Source organism: Pteropus medius, unplaced genomic scaffold, assembly GCF_902729225.1.
Source record: "Pteropus medius unplaced genomic scaffold, Ma_sr-lr_union100, whole genome shotgun sequence".
In the NCBI taxonomy this organism is placed as follows: Eukaryota; Metazoa; Chordata; class Mammalia; order Chiroptera; family Pteropodidae; genus Pteropus; species Pteropus medius.
This window is the reverse complement of record NW_024344437.1, coordinates 6,938,361-6,957,156: the sequence shown is the minus strand read 5'-3', so window position 1 is coordinate 6,957,156 and position 18,796 is coordinate 6,938,361. Positions and strand designations below refer to the sequence as shown.

At 43.6% G+C, this 18,796-nt stretch overlaps 1 protein-coding gene across 1 annotated transcript; it reads left to right on the top strand.

The window, feature by feature from the left end:
- The first annotated feature begins 1,905 nt into the window (after positions 1–1,905).
- AMER2 (APC membrane recruitment protein 2) lies at positions 1,906–4,429 on the top strand. The gene is made up of 2 exons (XM_039873050.1): positions 1,906–2,677; positions 3,056–4,429. Exons 1-2 carry the CDS (start codon positions 1,906–1,908, stop codon positions 3,931–3,933), a joined length of 1,650 nt encoding a protein of 549 aa, XP_039728984.1. The 3' UTR covers positions 3,934–4,429.
- Positions 4,430–18,796: the final 14,367 nt, after the last annotated feature.

Here is an 18,796-nt window from a genome sequence, read left to right as displayed (position 1 = left end):
TCCTCCACACTCTCTGCTCGGAGTTGGAGAAGGAGACATTTTCACAGACTGCTTCATTTTCCCTGTGCCCCGTCACACACTCTCAGACTGACACAGTTATGTCATAACCCACAAAGCTAAGCAATTGTACCGTGTGTCTAGAAGAATTGAGAAAGATTTTCGATTGCCCTCAAAAGGTCGTGAAGAGATAACAAATGAGTTTCTCTTTATAGCTCCTCACACCTGTTCTCTCCCCGAGGCAGAGAGGACCCTGATTCATCATGGCAAGTGGTCAACAGGAATTGGGAACAGCCTCTCTCTGGTCTCAGCCTCACACCCCGTCTGGGAGACAGGGCTGCTGAGAGCGAGCAGCTGAGATTAGAATGCTGGGAATAAGAACTTCTCCTGAATCTAAACTCACAGGTTTCTTAATTTTACAACACAATATTTTTGATAAAAATCAACAGAAAAGAGCCAGCGGACAGCTAATAACCCCCAGGCCTAAGTTCACACCAACTGTGTTCTGTGCTACAGACCCTACAATAGTTGACAGGCTATTAGTAAAACTCCAACCTCAGCCCACGGCCATTAGGGTTTCTGAGTATAATGCAGGTGGCACACAAAAAACGAAGCTCAAGATGATTCAGGAAAAGATCGATACCTGCATATATGTGAACATTACATATTAAATAATATTTGATAAATATCGATAAATAATACATAATACTATTACATATTTTGAAATAATATTAAATATATAGAAATTATGCATAATGTACATGCTTCTCCACATTTGTTTTTGCTAATAAACCCTCAGCCAGGATCATGAAATCAAGTCCAGGGTTACAATGTAGCAGTCACCTTAGGAGTCAGAGCACAGAGAAGGTCCCCAGATTGGGTTGTTCTCTGGGACTAGGATTTCCTTTTCCCAGGTCAAGTAGCTGCAGAGATTCCTGGGCACTCAGGGACCCTTCCAGGCCTTTCCCTGCTCCAGCGGGGAAGGGGGCTGAGGCCCAGTCCTGAGCGGTGCTGAGAGGGGCAGCAGCAGAGGCAGGAGTAACGCCATGTCCTGCCGGATAGAGAAGGAAAGGGCAGACCTTGCATTCCAGGGGCCACCTGTGGAGGGGACCTGAGATTCTCAAACTGTGTCCTCTATCTTTTAGCTCAGTCTATTGCGATGAAATGCAGACTGGGCAGTGGTTTCCGTGACCTTGGCCCCAGTAGCTGGGGTCTGGGATAAAAGCCATGGTTGTCCCACAGACTGGTTAACTTCCAGCCCACAGAACCGCTCGGAACCTCATGGAAGCCTTGCAGAGAATTGCTAATGGTGTTTGGCCGATGGCTGGTGTTTTTGTAGCAAGAATCAGAACAGGCAATAATAAAGATTCATCATCGACCTGCTCAGCACGGGAGGAGACACAGATGTAAACAGACACACTCCATGCCTGCTGGGCTTGGTACCCCAGTGTTAAGGACCGACGAATTTTTTTTTTTTGGGGGGGGGGTCCATTTGGGGGCATTTCGTGAAAAGAGCAAATCTGGGGAGGAATCTGAAGGTGGGTAAGACTGGATGGCATTTGAATTCCATAATTACGACTGGAATTTCTGCAATCGGCTCGAGGCCCCGTGCCTGCTCCCCCCACCCTCCAACACACACACACACACACACACACACACACACACACACACACACGCACACACACACGCACACACACACACTGCAGCGCAGAGCCGAGGCTGGACGGATCCGAAGTGGGTTAGGGCGTTATGTAAGCCCTGGGCGGGCGGGGAGATGGTCTTTTATGTGTGCTCCGGCGGCGGCGGCTCCGGCGGCGGCAGAGCGGCTCAGGTTGATGTGGAATTCGGATGACAGTGGCCTGGCGCGAGCCCACGGCTGACGAGAGCGGCTTCGCCCGCTCGGTTTCCATGGCGACGAGCGCGCGCGGCGGCGGCGGCGGCGGGGCTGTCAGCGCGCGCGGCGGCGGCGGCGGCGGTCGCGCGTCCGCGGGGGTCTGCAGGAGCCACGACCAGGCCGGGGCCGGGACCCTCGCGGCAGACATGGACTTGCCTCGCGACCGCGCCGCCGACGCTCCGGCCGCCGAGCCGCCGTCGGGGAAGATCAACAAAGCCGCTTTCAAATTATTCAAGAAGAGGAAATCGGGTGGCACCCTGCCCAGCATCTTCGGGGTGAAAAACAAAGGGGATGGGAAAGGCTCGGGTCCGCCGGGCATGGTGAGGAGCAGGACGCACGACGGGCTGGCCGAGGTGGCCGTGCTGGAGAGCGGCAGGAAGGAGGAGCCGCGCGCGGGGCCGCGGCCGAACCCCGGGCCCCCCAGGGCCGCCGCCGCGCCGGGCGTGGGCGCGCTGGCCGGCAGCTCCGTGGCCAAGTCGCACAGCTTCTTCTCCCTCCTGAAAAAGAACGGGCGGTCGGAGAGCGGCCGAGGGGACCCGGCCGACGCGGGCAAGGCCGGCGGCAGACAAAAGAGGGGGCTGCGAGGGCTCTTCAGCAGCGTGCGCTGGCACAGGAAGGACAAGCGCGGCCAGGAGGGGGGCCGCGAGGCGCGCGCGGGGGGCGCGGGCGGCCTCGCCCTGCCGGGGTCGCTCACCGCCAGCCTGGAGTGCGTCGCGGAGGAGGCGCCCCGACCCGCGTGCGCGCCGGGGGACCCCAGCCGGGACGCGCCGCCGCCGGACCCTGCAGGTGAGCCCGGAGGGGGAGAGCCGGGGCCGGCCTCCGTCCATGGCGCCGAAGTGGCCCCCTGCCGAGAGGCCGAGAGCCCCGGGGTCCCTAACGCCACCAGCGCCCAGGGAGAGGACGCCTCGGGGCATCGGCGCGCCGACGAGCCCCGGGCACCCCCCGAGCTGGGCGCTGGGCAGGTCCGGACGGCCGAGGATGCTTCCAGGACAGGTGACGTTCAGATAAAGACTGTCCCCCTTGTCGACTCCGAGTGTGGCAGCGGCCGCGCCTCCGCCGTCCCTGACCTTGCCTCTGTCGATCCACCCTCAGACCCGTCGGCCGATCGTATTTGTTTGATGTTTTCTGACGTGACTTCACTGAAAAGCTTTGACTCTCTTACAGGCTGTGGAGATATTATTGCAGACCAAGAGGACGAGGCAGGTCCCAGCTGTGACAAGCATGCCCCCGGGCCAGGCAAGCCAGTTCTCTCTAAAAAGAACCCCAGCGTGGTGGCCTACCAAGGAGGCGGGGAGGAGATGGCGAGCCCGGATGAGGTGGACGACACCTATCTCCAGGAATTCTGGGACATGCTCTCCCAGACCGAGGACCAAGGACAAGGGCCCCAAGAGGGAGCGGCTAAGGCGGCGGCGGCGGCGGCGGCACTGGACGCCAAGGTGGTGCCCGAGGCCGCCAAAGACGCCAGGTGTGCAGAAGCGGCCAAGGACGCGTCCTTGGTTAAGCGCAGGAGGCTCAACCGGATTCCCATCGAGCTCCAACCCAAGGAGGAGCCTAAGCGCCCGGAGAAGGAGCCGCAGGAAGGCGTCCCCAACAGTGACGAGGGCTACTGGGATTCCACCACGCCGGGCCCGGAGGAAGACGGCCCGAGCCGCGCCAAGAAGGCGGGCATCCCCCGGGACAGCGACAGCGGAGACGCGCTCTACGACCTCTACGCGGATGCAGACGGAAGCCCGGCGGCCCTCCCCGCCAACGAGGAGACGTCCTGCGTGTCCCGGTTAAAGCCCGTGTCTCCCGTCACCATCACCTGTCCCCTGCGGACACCGGGCAGTTTGCCGAAGGACTCTAAGATCCCCATCAGCGTCAAGCACCTCGCGAACCTTCCATCCAGCCATCCTGTGGTGCACCCGCAACCGGCCAGGAGTGAGGTGCCCAGAACCAAAATCCCGGTGTCCAAAGTGCTGGTCCGCAGGGCCAGCACCCGGGGCTTGGCTGGGGCCACCATCCGGGCCGCGGCGTGCCACGACAGCGCCAAAAAGGTGTGAGGTCTCCGGCCGACCACACGTCAAGGAATACAACTTGCCCTGGAAACCACTAAAACAAGTTCTGCTTCCCCTAAAGAAAGGCTTTTTAGGACTGCCCCTGCTCCAGAGCCTAGACCGACCTGGGGAGGTCTTTGTGGCCAGCTGCGGCAGGGGACACTGGAGAGGGGATGCCACACATGGGGTTCTCCTCCCCACGTAAGTCTCCGAAGGTTATTTTCAAGCACTTTTTTTTTTCTTTTTTATCTTAAAAAAAATTTTTTTTTCCTTTCTTTTTTCTTTAATGCACCGAACGCTGGGAAGTCACCTTTACTTGCCTTTGCAGAAAACAGGATTTAACCAAACCCAAGTAAGCATCACACCATATGTGGCTGTGCCAGGGTCCAGAGGGCCTGGAGGAACCTTTGCCAGAACCAGAGGAATCCTCCTCTTCCATGATACTTTCTTTCCTTCCTTCCTTTTTTCTTTTTTCCCCTTCCAGAGGAAAAAAAAAAAAAAACTTGCTGTATCACTGTGTGGAAAACACCTACGGCCAAGCTGAAGGAGCCAGGTATTACCTGATGGATAGAGGGCATCATTGATTGGCTGAAAATTTGCCTTCTTTCAGTTGCTAGGTATGCAAATAGGTAAATATCTACCACTGGGACAAGAAAGGAGAGTTTTAGTTCGGTTGGTTTAGATCATTTGGGGAGAAATAAAACGCTCAGCAGAGCAGGGTTTTTTTTTTTTGTTTTTTTGTTTTGTTTTGTTTTGTTTTCCCACCCTGAGCAGAAATCAAGATTGGGGAAAGATTTCACTAAATGCCCATAGACCCAGTATTTTAGCATTTATAAGCAGTCACCTTTTCATGTGTAGATAATGCATATTTTACAGTTTATGCTGCTGTTAATGTTTTATAATCTGTCTGTAACCTGGAGTTTAAAATCTGGTTTTATAGCTAGATACAGAAACTGTCCCCAAACCACTGATGTTCTTTTATGTGCTATAACTTGAAGCAATTCTGTTTTGTGTTCTCTGGGTTCTCTTTGCCAGAACCAGATGCAGGAAAAAAAAAAAAAATCTATTGTGCTGATGTTTCAGAGCAATGGTTCTGCCTTGTCTTGGGTTAAGAGTCTATTTGTTTCTCACCCCCAACCTTGGTTTTCAGAGATTTCACATTCATTCTGACAGTTTGTGAATTCTACCATCCCTCAAGGTGAGGAGTCCAAAATGAGGAACACATAACAAAGAACAATAGAAAAATATTGTTTCTCATGCCATTTGACTTCTGCTTTATAACCCTATGGCTGAGATAGGTATGATGTTCAGAACATGACACTGGCAAGCTTATGTAAACACTATATGCCAATATTTTTTTCTGAAAAGTGGCTGACTTTGTGTTCAAATTCTCTATTATTTGTGGTGAAGCATTTATTTCAGAAAGGATTCCCATGCGCCTGGATAGCTTGAACGATTAACCGAAGCATTCCTAGAATGCTGTTAGTGTCTAATGATTCTGTAATATCGTCTGAAATGCACTTACTTCAGTGTATTTAATCAAAAGACCAGCGCTCATAAGCTAGGATGTGATTCATAGTATCATGATTATTAGATATATTCAAGGGAAATACACATGTGTAAATGACATAAACACTTCTTTATAACTCTTGTTTTCCAGAGAGGTTGCCTAAGCAATGAACTGATATTACACGTTTTTTAAGTTTGTTTTCTTATTTTTTTTATAAAGGAAAGAATAAGCATATGAAAGTTAAGTATAGAAAAACCTATTTTCATAATATGAGAGAAGTGACAAATAGACATCCGAGGAAAACAGATTTGAGCCAGTGGCACAAAGCAGGTTGTTCCCCATTTTAAATTTGCAGTGATTCAATTAAAAGAGGTGGTAGAGATTTGCCGAATTTCTTTATTAGTCAGATTACTGGTTTTTATTGCATTATGCCAGACCCTAATGTTATTTCAAAGTAATGTTTTAATATTTAATTTCCTTATGTCTATAAATGAGGTCCTTTACTCAGACATGGCCTTAAGCACTCTGAATACACCACTAGGAATTCATAAAGCGACTCACACTCACACGTGCTCATGCACTCAGCTGTGCGCAAACTAACAGACAAAGGCGTCTCCTATAAACTTGGAAGTATTTTAGAAATTATTTGTGTCTTGAGAAAGGGATTTAAATTGGATTTAACACTGATAGTGCTATTTAGACTCAAAATGCATTCATTTTCCCTTGGTAAAGAACATAAATTTCATTCCCAACTGTAAAACAAAGCATCTTTATTTTCTTCTTGCGCATTTTCTTGCAAAGGTTATATTCTCCTCTGCCTGTATCCATGACAAAGTTGTTTGTTCATTTGTTCCATTATCCAGGAAAGTTAAGATAGCCGAAATACTGATGAGACTCTTGCAATAGTAAAAGCAATCTATCTACTTATTTTGTAAGCCCTGGAACAAACTTTGCTTTCACAGACTTGAGGCTTATTTCTGCATCGACACCACTGTGCTGTGTCTTTATAGAAGTAAGGAAAATGTCGGCAAAGTTTGCCTTAATTTCCTCTTGCCTGTCAATTAACCAGTTATACAACCGTAGACTAGGGATCCTGGTTGTTTTTCTGTCGGGAGCTACTTTTGCCCTTTCATGTTCATGCAGAGTGTAGTTTAGAATTTTGATAGATTTCCATTTCAATTATTATTAACCCATTACCTAATTCGGCTATATTTCCTGATTTTTTTTTTTTTTTTTTTTTTGGACAGGGTTGGATATGAGGTGATGACACTTTTCCTGTGTTATATATGATTCTGGGATACTTGGTTGATTAAGCCCCTTTAGTCAACGAGCTGGCCAAATTGGAAAAAAAAAAAAGTCAAATCAATTGTGTGCCCTGAATATATCAGTCAGTTTAATAGCTCTGCACAAAGACAGCCTGATTTTAATGTCAACATGACACAGACAGTGTAACTCTGCTCGGTGCTGATGGTGGTTATGCTTTCGTTCTTCCCTTAGTGCCAAAAGGGAGAAATTTTACTGCAGCTTCTGAATAATCGCTAGAGGAAATAGGTTTTTATTATTTCACCTAATAACAACAATAGACCATAGAACGTTAAGGATTTCCTTTAGAAACATTTCCCAGGAATTATCTGCCTACTTAAGTACAAAGCATTTAACATCTTTGAAGGTGATGACTTACTGAGTTTAAAGGGTTTATTCATTAATCTCAGAAGTAGTTTTCAAGTATTTGCATGTAAAGGAATAGTCAAATAGCCCTTTGCTTACACAGCTATAGAGGTAAAAAGGCTCTATTAGGTATCAAGAGTTCTTTGAACTTTCTAAGAGTTTTTCGTTATTGATGACTTCGATTAATTTTCAGAGACTCTTTAATTTTGTATGGAGACTTGAGTAATGGAGTTTAACGTGCTCTCCCTTAGTTTCCTTCGTGTTTGCTCAGTGCCCTCAGAGGCCTGTAATGCGACCCTTCTCATGATGTAGCATGTTCTGACATTCGCCTGGCGGACCTCATTTCCTGTTTGTTGTAGTCATTCTAGATTTCTCTCCTGAATGATGGCTGTCTGGACTTGGGCCCCCTGCGCTTGGCTGCAACTGAGACAGGTTCTAGTACATTCACATATACTCTGCTTCCCTTATCGCTGTTATGAAGTTAATTCAGGAGCTTTATGCTCTTAAACATAAGGAAGAAAAGGGATCACGGTCACCTCTTATCACTACTGAGAATGGCCGATTAAAAGTTCCCGGATGAGATGAGAAGGAAAACGCAGATACCTCAGCCCAGCCCGCCTTCTCTTCCCCTTCTCCAGGCAGACCAAGGCACGGACAACACGGTTCTCACTTAGAAATTTTCAATTCATTATGCGAAAATATTTATAAAACAGTTTGAGACCAAAAGGCTAGTATGGCAGACTAGTGTCTTAATGTAGTCTGTGTGGGAAAGCAGGAGGCAAGCATTTACTTCATAGTGGGAAGAATGGTAATAGTGTCCAGTGACATGCCAGTGTGGTCTCCCTCAAGGGTAGTGATTGAGCCTGCCACCCTGTCCCGCTCCGAAGACTTTCTGATGGCTTCGTGGATGGCTTTGCAAAGCCTTTTCACTGTGATAATAGTTTAAAGGCGACAACTTGTTGCAACAATAGCCATTTATGAGGAATATTATTATCTCATTGCACATATGTTTTTAAAGAGTGATTCAGAATGATAGTTTCACGATTATGGAAAGGAGTTCCTTCTCAAATTGAAAAAAGAAAGATTAAAATAGTCCCAAAATCTCCAGAACTGAAACTGGGCCCATTTTATGACTGATATTTACTTTAATCCAATGCGGCACGTATTTATGGGGCAAATACGGTATCTAATACTTCATAAAAACCCGTTCAGTATGGACTTCGTACATAGCTATCCTGTAATTGGATTTAATATTCATTAAAAGCAACTTTATTTTACTTTACCTAACTGTTTTTGTATTTGTTGCCTATAGTTTGTGGGGTGGAGCAGAATGGGGTGAGGCTGAATGAGGGCAATATGGATTAAGCTACACGATTTCCTCTAAAAATAGTAATTATGACAATGACTAACGTTCGTTAATGAGTTGAGTACTTACTAAGTGCTGGTGACTGCTAGGAGCTTCACAAAGATTTACTCGGGCTTCTTAAGAGCCATCTGGGTTAGGTAATATTGTCTCCTTAATATCACATCTTTAATTCGTCTTTTTTGTTTGTTTCTATCCCATTCCACCCCACCCCATCCCTGCCATTTCTTCTAATCTCTGGGACGGGGACCTAAACTCTTCAATGACTTATGATAATTCAAGAGCTAAGAACTGTTTAATGTTATTACCAGCTCCCTTTCAATAGGAAAAAAGCTAACTCAGGTCATGAAGCCGGAAGTTGGTTTTGTGTCTGAGACGAGGGCGCTCACGTCACGGACAGAGAAACCTGCCCCCGTTGTGCGATTAGTAGGCAGAAACCTGCCTTCCTGTGGAGGTGTCTCCTCCCTCTGGGGCACACCATCAAAAGTATGGACAGAAACCTCTTCTGTTGTCATGGTGACACTTCTTCCTTGATAAGATGTCAGTCATTCCAAGCACGTATCACTTGTTTTCCCACCGTAAGCCCGGGGTACGTTTGTTCTGCGTGTTCTGTGTAATTTGTTTGGATAAGAACGAGTTGAGTGATCCTTTGCTTTGAAACAATTCCCAACGTTAGAGATACACTCCTGGCTCTTTCAGAAGTACAGTGTCCTACCTTCTGTCTACAGCCATTGAACCCCGGCCTATATTTTCTGATTCATTAATTCATGCAACTAACAGTTATGGAACACCTATAAGTATGTCATCATGAATTTGGGTATTTTATATTAAATTAAAATTAACACAAAATGGGTGTTTGCTCCGTGCCGGGATGGTGCTCTGTGCTTTCTTTTCCACTGTCCTCTCCAGCAAGGTGGCTCTTGGCTCCATTCTACAGAGGAAGAAAATGATGCTCGCAAAGGTGAAATATCTTGTCCAAATATCTTACCCATTTAATAAGTAATGGACAGAATTCGAACCAGAAATCTAACTCCATAACTCATGCTTTAATTTATAAATCTTTCATTTTAGCCATAGGACTCAATTTTTCTATAACTTGTTTTAAGTTAGAAACTGATTAAAGTTCTGAACCACAAGAGCCAAACCAGATTTTTTATGATTGTGAATACCGTTAAAATGACGACTATTTTAATTAAAAGTGAACTTTTAAAAAAAAAAGTTACTTGGTGGTTTTATACCTGCGGGTCTAACAGGGAGATCTCAGAGTCCAGCAGGTTTATTTCTCACCTGGGCCAGTCAACATTTTGGACTGTATTCACCAGTTAGAGTTCCCTACTAGCAGATCCACGTACAGATCTTATAATCTGACACCTGCCTTGTCAATCATAAAATCAAAAGCAATTTCAATAGTGAATCCAGCAGGTTGCGACTTGAGTTGTCTTCCACTCTCATTCCGTTCTCAGTATTGGCCATTCTCAGTATTTGGGGAAATTTGGTTTGAAATGGCATCACAGTGACAATTAGTGAGGTTATTTTACTGATATATGGGCTAGCTACGCTTGGTAAAAAAAAAACAAAAACAAAAACCCACCTTTTTTTTTGGACCTCATTTTAATGAGATGCGGTGGAACATTTCAATAAAAGGTGGTCACGCTATTGAATTGTAAACTGGGGTAATGTTTGGAAATTATTCAATAACTGGGTAGAGTAACTTTCTGCTTTATGTGAGAAGTTAACAATTTTAATGAAATATAACCTAGGTTGCCGGTTATTGGAGACCTATAAAAGATACTTACCTGGATCATTTAATAAACTACAACAGAAATACTAAAAAATATATCTGGTCAAATTGCAAAGGGGCATAGAGTAGACACACAGTAAACAGTCGCTAACATGCAAAATGGCCCTCGGAAGCCTAAAAGAATTTGTGAACCTTCTGAAATATCTATAGCACAACTGTTTATCTCCCATTACATGGTTACTTCTACATAAAGGAGGAGAAACTAACAAGATAATATATAATGTGTTCATTGTTTCCAGGGTAAATCCAGCTGAACATGGAGGATCTGATAGTGGCGTTTTTATCAAGAATATCAGGGAAAATGGTTTCGATGTTATAGGCAAAGTAAATCCCTGTCATTTTTTTACTTGACTCCAGCTACCTACCAGGCTCATTGCTAACTTCGGGTTTTGCCCAAGTTCTTTGTATGAAATATCTCAGTGTAATATGGGAAATTGCAGGTTATTTGAAAGAAAACCCAAATGAGAAACTCCATTTCTATAATTAGTTTTCCTGAAAGTCAGGCATGTCTTTGAGGACAAGCTTTTGGCTGTATTATTTTTGTGCACAGGAGGAAAATTGTTAGTAGGTTTATAGATATTATTTTTATAATAGAATGTTAAATTCCCCCCAAACATCAAAAATTGTCTCCCAGAACTACTCTATGTTTTTAAAACTTGTTTTAAAAAAAGATTCTAAATAGCAATAGGGTCTTTCCTCCTTTCTCCACTCTAATGATTTAATGGGATAGATAAACCAATGTTTATATTTTTAAACCTGTAAATATTTTATTTTGGGTATTTTGTATATTTGTTGATATAATTCCATTTTGTGCATATGTATCACTGTGCATGTTGTTTTCGATAGTCACTCTTTTAATGAATGTAAGAAGCTTGGACTAATAGCACTTTTCTTGTCTCATTCAAACGTCTTAAAATGAAAATACAACACTGCCATTTAAACTGTTGTGTTTAATTCAGTCAATAAATTTTGTCGCTCCTTTACATTTAAAGTGAATTCTATTGGTTGTTATTTTTCCAGGATGAATTTTATTTACAGGCTTTATGGTTTTTCAAATTTTTACTCACTGTAGTGACAGTGACAATGTGACGTGCCTGCACGTGTGCGTGTGAGTGAGTGTGTGCGCACGTGTGTGTGTGTGACTGGCGGGAAGACCAACGGCAGGCCCATATTTCTTTCCATACTTTGTAAATATGTGAAAAATTGTTGTTTGGTTTGGGGAGGTGCCTTTTGAAAAGGTTATTCCTTATTCTGACTCTGATCTGATTTCTGAGCCTTTTACTCAGAAAATCTCCATTCCTGATAATCCTATGAGGCCAGCTCAACTGCTGTGACTGTTAGGAGCAGCCAGTTGGAGTCTTTCTAAAGAGTTGTTTTCTGTTTTTTATTTTGTTTTGTTTTGGGGGGCATGTTTTCACTTTATATATCTAAAGGATCAAGTTCATAGAATGTTGAAGAATAATGAGGTCGTGCCATTTTATGTTTGAAAAATAAGAATTAAAGACTGCGTGAATTGTTTTGAAGTATACCTCTCTTAAAACAGTCTTGTTCACACCGCAGTTACTTACGTTTCTCTTAAATACCAAGAAAAATTCATATTTATCTGTAGAACATGATGAGGATAATTGTCCAAAGGCAGATCTGATAAGCACCGTAAATAATTACAGTAAATAAACAGCCGTAAAACCACAAATAGATAAGAAATCCACAAAACCTCTTCTCTCTTTCTGCTACCCCTCCCCCATTCTCCCAGACCCTTTGTCTTCCCTCCTCTTCTCTGTTCCTAGAATTGACATAGAAGACACCTCAAAAGAACTGAACCCAATTTCCCTTTAGTGAGGCGGTGGAGAAACTAAAGCTCAGATGCTGGGAGACTTACTCTGAAGTCTTTGATGTTGTAAGATGTGGCAAAAAAAGATCAACTTGGGCAACCAAACAGAATCTGGACTTGAATTCTGGTTTGGGCACTTACCGGCTTTGTGAGTCCAGGCAATTTTCTTAACTTCTATGAGATGCAGTTTCCTACTCTGTAAAACAAGGATGAGGTTTCATTTGTAGGGTAGTTATACCATTATTAACTTTCGGGAAGGTAGGTGTCTAAGGCAGTATTTTCTTTTTTAGTATATGTTCATTTAGCTTCTTTTGTTTAAAGAAGGCATTTATAAAAATTAACACTTATGGATTGGAGTTGAAATAGTCTCGAACAGAGAACTTGCTTGGTGTAGGATAGAGATAGATGCGGACTTCTTGATTGAGCTGGAGTCGTAGACTGTTGAAAGGTGCTTAGATAAAAACGGAAACAAACGGAAGTAGTGGTGGGTCTTACGCACATTATTCTGAGACACATTATTTGGAAATTAAAAGCCTACATACGATTAGAAGAATCCAGGGATATAAGCCTAGCTAGCCTTTGTGGAAGAAGCCAAGTATGGCAGCTGAGTTGGTTGGAGAGTCAGCTGACAGCTAAAAGAGCAATGAGCAGACACAGTGGTGGTCAAATCAGAATGGAGCTTACACTCCTCCAGAAATCAAACAGCAGGCTGCAAGAGGCAGCACGACCGTCATTGAAGGCAGACAGCTGGGTGGTTTAGTGCAGTGGAGAGAAATCAATTTGAGCATGTAACCTGGAAAAAAACAAGTAACTCTAAGAGACAGAAAATAATTTAAACAAAAGGGTGATTTCTTCTGCTCTTTCAAGCGATGAATGAGCAAGGCCTGTGCTCTGAACCAGCCTCAGTTCCCACACACTTCTCACGACTGACCATCCCTTGGCCCTGCTTGGCGTGTGGAACTTCACGATGACACCGTTTCCATACGACCTGGCACCCAAACTCTAAGCCATCTCATCGAGTGCTCAGTCGGAGAAACACCATTCACAGTGACACCGAGGGCGTTGTTGGCCACACCGAACGTACGGGTGGATGGACATCGGTCTCCAGCACGAGACTTCACGGGGGAGTTTTAAGGGTATACACAATTTTTTTCTTTTATGTTGTTTCCACTGAGTGGAGAACTTTAAGCTGAAGTTTAAGAATCCCGAGGAAGCAACCGTGTAAACCAAAGGGGAATGAAACACGCGTCTCCGAAGGAAGAGTTTAAATGTCTTAGATTTAAACTGAGAGAACAAAGTAATGGGACGCTGCCCTTGAACTCCCCATGTGTGCTCTTGCACAGTCTAGGCTATGTTAGGTGCTTATGAACCAACAGGGGTGTTGAGCGACAAGTGATGGGGTAAGGAAAGAGACATTCCCAGAAAGAACAGGAGCACTGGTGACAACCAGGTCCCGGGGTGGCAGGCACCTCCCTTTCTTCTCATTGTACCCGGTGGAAGTGGCCAGGCGTGGATTCGTGTTTCCTCAGGGAGTGAGTCCCCATTTAAGATCAGCCCTTATATGTTTTTCTGGCTTCTAGGTCTCCGATTTGAGAGGTAGTTTCCTTCTTAGCTCTTAAAATTTTTATGCTCCCCATGCCCTGGGTAAAAGTGTCCTTTCAGAAGTAATTGGAAGTTTTTAATGGCTGCCTCCAGCGCCAGAGCCGCCTCTGTGTTGGCTTCGTCATTCGGCAGACAGAGGCACTTTATAGAGGACTCTAGTTCCCTTGGGCAGCTTAGGGACAACTCTTGCCAGGTGCTCAAGGGGACCCAGGTCTGATGTCTCATTCTTGTCGCAGCTTTCCGTCTGATGAAAAACTCACAGCCATTATATGTGGCAGTAAACGCATTCACGCCATTCGGCTCCACTCGGCAAATACTGCGTATTTAGTGTGTCAGGATCTGTACTAAATGTGGTGGGTGTGAGTGAGTGAGATATAACACTAACCCCTCTGCTGAGGCCACTTAAACTTCTCATTAAACAACCCGCAGACAAATCTCTGTCTTGGTGTCATTTCCTGGAGGACCCCAACCTCAGATATAATTTTTCAATGAAAAAGTAAGGCTTAGAGATCTTAAGTGTTTCTGGCAGTACAGCATATTCGATAGAGTTAAAAAAAAATTCTTTTACAGAGCACTTAAAATGCCAGACAGAGTTAATTTTTTATTTCTTTAAATGCATTGTTGAGCTATCAAGGAAGAGAGGCCAGAAATCCCTTTATGTAACTACCGATGTCTGGTGGCCTTAAGCTTTAGGTTTGGCTGGGGACCACAAGGCGGGTAGTTAAATCCACGATTAGACTATAAGGATTGTTTTGTAGACATTTTTAGTAATTGAAAGATCAAACAGGCACGAAAGCAGTAAGGATAAAGATTTGAGCAACACATTTAGACACATATGTAACCCTGGACCAAACAATTAGAGAATCCACATTCTTTTTCAAGTACAAATAAACACTTATGAAAATTGACTACATCCTAAGCCATGAAACAAGTCTTAACACATTTCAAAAATATCAGCTCCATGCAGAATATGTTCTTTTACCATGGTTACAGAATAAAAATTCAACCAAGCAAGTTTCAAGATCTAATTGGCTCTCTCTTGAATGATTCATGAATCGGACAGTATTCCTTCTAGTAAACGTAAAGGAGCTCTGAGGAGCCCTAAAAATGAAAGGCTTTTACAGGCAGAAACTGGGAGGGACAAGAAAGTGAAAAGACTGGATGATTTCAGGCAAGGGCACCTTTTCTTAGGGGAAAGCATGGGATCTGATCAGGCCGCTGACCTCACCAGTGCGGACCAGGGGATTCCATACTGATTAGTTTAAAATTCCACTCCTGGGAGAGGCTGGAACTGCAATTAAGTTAGGTATTCAGTCTTGGCGGGGCTTAGCACAGTGCCTCTATTTGGGTCTGTGGTTTCTTTTTAACACTACAATACAACTATTCTAGAAATTAGTAGTAAAAAGGTAACTAAAACCACTCCATACATTTAAAGGAAAATTTTAAATGCACCTTTTAATAACTCATGGATCTAAGAAGAAATGAATATGAATATTAGAAAATAATTAGTGCATAATTATGAAAACACTATATATTAAAACATGAAATATAGCTAAAGGCTCCTTAGAAGAAATGCAACAGCCTCAAATGCTGAGATTAGTAAAGATAAAAGGCTGAGGGTTAATGAGTTAAGAGTCCATTTTAATCCAATTAAGAAGCTGGAAAAAAGAACAACAGAATAAGCCCAAAGAAAGTATAAATGAGAAATATAATATAGATTAGAGCAGAAAGTAATGAGACAGAAAACAATGATACTCTAAAGGGAATCAACAGAGGCAAAAATTGTTTCTTTGGAAAAGCATCTAATATTTATTAAGAAAAAATAGTGAAGATACCAGTAAGATTTAGGATGAGAAGATAGGTATAACTATAGTTGTAGCAGAGATAAAAAGGTAAAGAATGCTATAAATAAAGTTTAATGCCAATAAATTTTAAAATTTAGACAAAATACACAAATTCCAAAGACTATATAAATTGCCAAAAGTGACTTGAGAAGAAATACATAACCTAAAAAGTCCTAAAACTATTAAAGTCATTGACATGGTGGTTAAAACTCTCCCTCCCCCTCCAAACAAAACAAAACAGGAAAAGCAGATGGCAGAACCGACGTTTTCCCAAACACCTAGTGATCAGGTAAGTCCCATCTGACACGATCTCTTCACGAGAAAGAGGAACCATTCCTTAATTCATATGGCTGAGGAAAATTCCAGAGCTATCTCTATCACAAAATTTAACATTTCCATATAAGCTATTGGAAAACTGGATATAGTTGTCTGCAAACCCAATACTCATATCAAGTTGGGTTTATTCCAGGAATGTGAATGATGGTTCACCATAAAAAAAGTCTGTTAATATAATTCACCACATTAACAGATTAAAGGAGAAGCATATGGTATATCAGAGCTGTAGATCCACAGGCTTGGAGGCAAGTTTTTAAGGTTCTTTAACAATTCTAGAATTCAGACACTGAATTGCTGTCATGTTCTTAAAGTATTCAAGCTCTCTGGGACAATGAGTTTCTTTAAACTTTAAACTTTTTGTCTAGTAACATTATTTTAAGCAATAGGCCATATTTCATCCACTCTAAGATGTTATAGATGCACCATTCTCTTCTGTATCATGAAGAAAAAAGAAACGTTGGCAATTATAATGGTAAGATGCCACTGATTTGAAATATGCACCCAATTTTAGAGACCTAAAATTGTAAAGTGTGTATCTTAGAATGGATGAAATATTGATGTATTTGTTTAAAGTTTTAAAAATAATATTCTTTATTTATCAGAGAAGTGAAGGTTTATGTGGAAAAAAAAAAACCCAAAAACAGGACAGTTATCAACATATTAGGTCCACAGATACCAAGTGTCTAGACATTTGAAAGCAATTCCTATTTAGTGAAAAACATATCAAAGAGATATAATCAAGGTCTCAAACTTTAGAGAAATTGTATATTTCTTTTTGTATGGAATATCCATTTTTCATGAAATGATGATGAAAAAAATTACATATATACGGGGTTATATTTCACGCTTCCCACTTTGGAGAAAATAAAGGCCTGCATGTCTGCCATCTTTGCCTCTTGTCTTTCTTCATCTGCCAGGCCCTCCAAGAACACAGCGGTTATCTAAAAAAGACCTTTTTCTGCTAGCACCTTAGTTTCTCCCAGAAGATGCCACTCTCTCTTAGAACTCTGTCTCATACTTATTTCCAGATAGTAGTGTTTCTTAACAAGCTTCTGAATCTTTCTTTTGCCCCCGGGGCTGCATTTCAGAAGATGTGTGTCATACCTTGTTTTCTCAGTCTTGCATATGTGCACCAGGCCTGACACATGACCATACTCACCCACATGTGGCTGCCTGGTGGCTGTCAGGCAGATTTTTCTAGTGGAGAGTCCCATCGACTGGCAAATTCAAGCTTCACATTGTTCAAGAATGTATTGCTCTTCCAATAGTGGGTCTTTAGCAATAAAAGGTGATACCCTTCTTGTCGATGGCTTACAGCAAGGGTCCCAAACTCCCAGGCCTATTAGGATCTGGGCCTCATAGTAGGAGGTGAGTGAGCGAAGCTTCATCTGTATTTGCAGCTGCTCCCCAGCGCCAGCATCACCACCTCAGCTCCGCCTCAGATCATCAGGCGTTACATTCTCATAGGAGCACTGGCCCCTGGTGCCAAAAATGTTGGGTACTGCTGGCCTACAGTACCCTCATCCCAAGGGATTGAAGACAGATGACTCAGAAGTTTCTAATTTGGTAAAAGATAGATGGTGATTAATTGAAACGGGGAATATTGAATAAAAAGCAAGTGTTGAAAATTAATTAATTTGAGGTGTGTTGAGTTGTGATGTTTTCAGAACCCTGAGATGAAAATGCTCTTTAAAGATAGGAAACTTTGGGTCTGGGTGGAGATAGTATTTAAAAATGTAATCAGATACCAGCAGATAAGACCAGGTCCTAATCTGTTTTCCCTCTACTCCATGAACATATTTTAAGAGGCTGGTTTTCACCCACCCAGACCTGTGTGCCTCTTTCCCAGAAGATAAACTACACCAAGAGAGGAGAAAACACACCAGCATCAGAGTCGCTCAAAGCCATGCTTGCTGGAGACTAAGAGAATTGGGATGAGATGTGACCTTCAAACTTTCCTTAAATGAGATAAATGAATACCTGAATATCTCAATTAAATGCCCCCAGGATCAAGAGTTCCATTCCTGGAGAAGCTATGCTAGATACATTTCTAAAAACGTTCCCTTTTGCGGACAAAAATGGCTGTGTCCACCATTTTGACAAAGTGAACTAGATTACCCAACGGTGAGCTTTCCCATTTCAGCGGAAGACCAGAAGCCGCGTGAGTCATTTCAGAATGTTGTTTTTACCATTGTCTTCAGTAAGGAACCAAGACAGCACCCTGCCTCCTTCTGAAAAACCCCTTTCAACTGCACCGTATCTTTCGGTGCCTTGAAATTTCTATTTCATTGGATACGAATAATCGGAGTAAGATTTACATCCCAGAGATGAGTTCCTGAATGAAGGCAGCAGTTGAAATCACAGAAGTAGTTGAGATATCCAGAGGGAATGTGGAATGGAAGGCAGGAGACAGAATTCCGGTGTAATGGACAGTCCTCGAATTTGCCTTCTCAGGGTCTATCCTCCCTCCCGTGGGCAACACCACACTGTTTTCTTTGCGGAGTATCTCCACTCACCCTCCTCCGTTCAACTTGTTCATGTAGAGATGGCCAAGAGATGGCCACGTTCTGGACGCAAGGCGGGCACACCAGCCGAGGCACTGTCGCCCCTGGTCACGATGGTCGATTCAAGGAGGAGCTGCTGACTCAGGTCCAACGAGACATCATTCTAGGTCTTCTGCTAAAACTCTTTGGGAAAAGGGACTCTGTCTGCTGGGGTTGCCATACTGGGAAGAATATGAACCAGGAGTTGCTATTGGCCGAGCGGTCAGCTCAGGCTGATCTTACCTGAGAGAGGCAGTGGGAAGCAGAGCCCAGAAAGAGCAGATCCCGGTGCCCAAGCTCCTGGACACAATGTGACAAAGCTGGCTCTGTCTGGGAACTTTTTGACTGAGCCAGTAAATTCCCTCTCCTGT